The 4,239-nt window shown below is 54.0% G+C and overlaps 1 protein-coding gene across 1 annotated transcript in view; it reads left to right on the top strand.

Annotated features, from left to right (window-relative positions):
• DUSP8 (dual specificity phosphatase 8) overlaps positions 1-3,646 on the top strand; it is a 34,545-nt gene extending 30,899 nt beyond the window's left edge. The window contains exons 17-19 of the mRNA XM_008584819.1: positions 203-269; positions 3,324-3,448; positions 3,540-3,646. Coding sequence (XP_008583041.1) covers positions 203-269; positions 3,324-3,448; positions 3,540-3,646 — 299 coding nt within the window. The remainder of the gene's footprint in view (positions 1-202; positions 270-3,323; positions 3,449-3,539) is intronic.
• Positions 3,647-4,239: the final 593 nt, after the last annotated feature.

The following is a 4,239-nucleotide window of genomic DNA, read 5'->3' as shown; positions in this document are numbered from 1 at the left end:
GGTGCGACGGGCGCCCCTCTGGCTCCTCGGGAGGTGGCGCCGCCCTCCCAGCCGCGCCGCTCGCCGGCTGCGTGCCTCTGGTGGTCGCTTCGCCCGTGAGGCGGAGATTCTGCTGCTGGCAGCGCGACTCGTGGAGGGGTAGGCCGAGGTGGAGGTGGCGGGGCGGGAGGCGTCTCGTCTGAGCCCTGGCGGTCTCCGACAGCTCAGGGCGCGCGCTGGCTTTCTGCGCTCATCCGGAGGGACTGCGTTGGCGGCAACCTGGCCTCCTGGTGAGCCGGTTTCAGAGAAGCAGACTCTTGAGTGGGTGAGTTGAATTCTCGGGGCTTCGTGTCCGGAGGACCAGCCGAAGCAGCTCAGGAGGCAGCCGGTTGTGTTTCGTGTGTGTGGTGATTACCTACTGGTGTCTGCACGTGGCAGGTACATGGTGCCTGGAAACTGACCCGCAGCGAGGCTTTTAAAACTGACTGAGGTTTGTGCCTTACGGACTTTACTGTCGTCGTTGTGACTATCCAGAAGTTAATCGCGGTTAGGATTCCGAGGGACTGGTACTTATGACACTTGTCAGGACTTTGGTAACCAGGCAGTCCTCCGGGAGAGACAGGGGAGCTCTCATCTTATGGGCCCAGGCCGGGGGCCAGTCCAGGTGCGAGAGGAAAGCCTGTGAGCCTCTTGGAGCTGCTGCTTCTGTGGGACCTGGGAGGGGAAGGAGCATCTGTTGCTGCCTGGATGTAAAAACGTGCAGTTCCAAAAGGACAACGGAGATTTTAAAAGAGGGATTAAGATGAAGTGCGGTTGTCTTTGTGTGTGTGTGTGTGTGTGTGTGTTTAAAAAAGCAGTTGCACGTTGGACGTTCTGAATCGTGAGTTCTTTAACAGTCCCTGAATATGAATCTCCTTTTCTTTTTAAAGTAGTGATTTCAGTTGTCGAGTACCATTCTTCCTCGAGAGCTTGTTTTCAAGCTGGTATCCTAGCATGATGCAGCTGAGAGGGCCCAGGTGTTCCTCTGTTCCTCCTTCCCTTGGCTTGTTTCACATGTTTGTTGAACATGTGTTATAAAGATATGAAGATGTAAAAGCTGTGGAGTGAGTGAGCTGCAGAGACCCCTGGTCTGTCCCACTGTGGGGCAGGGGTGGCAGCAATAATGCGTGAAGAAGCCTGCTCCTGCCTGAGCGGCTGGCATGTGCTTAGTGCTGGGCTTTTGTTGGCCATTAATTCTTTAACTAGGTTTCTCCCTGGAAGAATTGGGGAAATGTGTTATTTTTGACTATTTGCTGATATTTTTATTCAAACCATTCAGTGTCAACCAGGTAGTTGGTTTGGAGTACAGTTCTCTTGTGTTGAAAGTTTCTTTCTTCTTTTTTTTTTTATTAAGGAAAGGTTTCTTTAAATTAGTTCATCTCAGGTGACAAAGTATGGACTTGAAGCATGGACTGGACAGTAGCAGCAAACAGAGCTCACTGCCTTCTGTCCGGTCACTGTTAGGAACAGGAGAGTGGTATATGGACGGGCAAGGAGAAAACCATGTCTTTCCTTTGCTGGGGAGGAGCTGAGGGCCAGCTGCAGAGCAGTTTAGCAGCCTTATCTTCAGCACTCCCAGCTGCTCATGAGGAAGAGAGGCCCTACGGGGAGACCTGCTCAGGAAAGCCAGAACAAAGCCCTACACGTTGGGACTTGGTGATGAGTCTTGCTGGGACTTTTCTGGAGAAGGTTTGCAAGGTGTGGCTCTGGGCCTTCTCTTCCTGTCCGTTTCCTCTGCTTGGCGTTGCTCTGAGCATGCTGGCAAAGTAGCTGTAGAGTTAACTTAAAAGTCTTTCTCTTTTTTTTTCTCTCTCTCTTTCAGAAAGAGTAATTCATAACTTGTAAAGGGTTACCACTTCTTGTACAGTCAAACACTATACCACTCTGGACAGCTGGTGACAGGGTGTCATACCTTGCCACTGGAAAGGAGAAGCTGCAGGAGCTACTTAAGATTCCACAGTCTGGGAAAGGGAAGAACTCAACCACACAGTGTTTGCTGGCTTAGGGCAGACTTTTGTCTTATCCTTAACTGGCAATGACAGGCATTTGTTAGCAAAAGATATGAGTGTAGTTTAAATTTTACACAACAGAAAGCACAATCCAGAAGCTTCTGAGTATCTGGGAATTCAGAAGAGGAAACACACTTCCTCCTCCTTCTGACTGATGGGAGCAAACTGGCCCTCCCACTGGCCCTGGGGGATGGGGTGTGACAGGGTGAAGTTTGCTAGGACAGGACTGCCCTCCGCCTCTGGAAGTAGCCTCTGCAGCTGGGGCCCAGCCAGGGTGGGACTGGCACAGATCTTGGGCACCTGCCCCAGGGCGCTCCATGCTCCCTTTCTGATGGCAGTGCTGTCCTGTTACTCTCCAGGCAGCAGTTAGATGGGGTGAGGTGTACTGTGGGGCTTTCTGGCTCTGGCAAGAGGAGGTAAAACTCCAGTGCTGGTCACTGAATGCCGAGTACATTGAAGTTGGAGACAGTCTCTCTCTCTTTATTTTTCTGGCGGCTGGCTGGTCTCAGGATCTGAACCTGTGACCTTGGTGTCACCAGTGCCACGCTCTAAGCAACTGAGCTAACTGGCCAGCTGAGATGGTTTCTGTGGGTCAGCTGACAAGCGTTTGCTACCTGGCTGTGGGGCTTTCCGGCCTGTGTGGGCTGCCATCAGGAGTCTTCTGCATGGACGGAGATAGTGTCCTGCGTGCCTGTGTCTCTGCAAGGGTCTGAGTGGGTGTTGGTGCCTTTCTCTGCCTGGTGAGAGGGGGTGTGCTACCTGTGGCTGATAGCTGAGGCTGGTTGTAAGGACACCCACACTGAATGAGTTGAAGTCTCTAGATTTTTTTTTAACAGCCTCATTGAGGTATAATTTACATACCATAAACTTTACTTGTTTTAAGTGTACAATTAAGTAACTTTTAGTAAAATTACAGGCTGCGTCACCATCACCATAGTTTAACTTTAGGACGTTGACATCTCCCCAAAGAAACTGAATGTCCATTTACAGTCACTGCCTGTCCCACCTGGCCAGAGGCAGCTACTGATCTGCTTTCTGTCTATGGATTTGCTGGGTCTGGGTATTTCGTATAAACGGAATCTCCGTATGTGATCTTTTGTGACTGGTTCATGTAGTGTGGTGTTTTTAAAGTTCATCTATGTTGTCTCGTGTGTCCATCCTTGCATTGCTGCATGAGCTCTTGCTGTGTGGAGACGTGCAAGTGTGTGCACACTTTCGCCAGCAGGGGGACGTTTGGGTTGTGTCCACTTTGGCGATCACGGCTAGTGCTGTTGTGAACACCGCCTCTCACGACAGTGAGCTGGACCTCTTCCTCGGCTGGCGGCTCCAGGTTCCTGACGGCGTTTGTGCCTGCTGTGTGCGGGGGCTGGGGCCGAAGCCGCAGACAGGCCCTGCTGCGGCAGGCAGCTGGCGGGCAGGCGGTAGGCAGGGCTGTGTGACCCCTGCGGGCGTGTTGTAGCGGCACAGCTGTGAGGGCTGCTGTTCACCCTCCTGGGCGGCTCCCACTTCCAGCCTTCTGGTGTCGTGCCCTGTACTCGCTCACCAAGGCTGCTTCACCGGGTCCTGGAAAAGCGGCCTGCGCTGGGGGCTGCCTGCCAGACCTCGTTACCAAGAGCTAGCAGGGCTCGGGAGGGGCATGCGTGGGACAGCATGGTTGTGGATGGCTGTCAGAGCCCATCTCGGGAGGCAGCGGGCTTCTGCTGCGGTCATCTGGTGTGGGGAGGTGGGTGTTGGGGACCACCTCAGTGGAATGCCTAACTGATGCTCCCATATGACAGCGCTTCCTGCGTTGTCCTTGCAGCGGTCATGGGAGCCTGGGAACACACAGGGCCCTCCCTATGAGTGTGGTGGACTGCTTGTAAGGTGCGGCGTGGGGCTCAGCCTCAGGAAGCTGCTCTCCTGGGCCTCGGTGGCACCCGGCATGGGGCCAGTGCAGGTTGGCAGATGCCAGGCTCCCAGGGCAGTCTCTCTGCTGCTTCTGTCAGGGACACAGGGTGCTTGCTGGAGGGGCTCTGCAGGGCAATGGTCTCTGTTTCTTGACGGTGACCTCTGTGTGCTGTGCCTCCAGCCAGTGTCCGGCCATACGGAGGGAGGTGCAGGCTGCCCCGCCTGTCCTGGTGGGCGCACTGCCTGGTCTTCACCGTCATCATGTTTGCCTTTCTCTCTGCATAGGACTTCTCATGGCTGGGCACACCCACTGGTGTTCAGGGCA

This window comes from Galeopterus variegatus, unplaced genomic scaffold (assembly GCF_000696425.1).
Source record: "Galeopterus variegatus unplaced genomic scaffold, G_variegatus-3.0.2 Scaffold3381, whole genome shotgun sequence".
Taxonomy (NCBI): Eukaryota; Metazoa; Chordata; class Mammalia; order Dermoptera; family Cynocephalidae; genus Galeopterus; species Galeopterus variegatus.
This window is presented reverse-complemented; position numbering and strand designations above follow the sequence as displayed.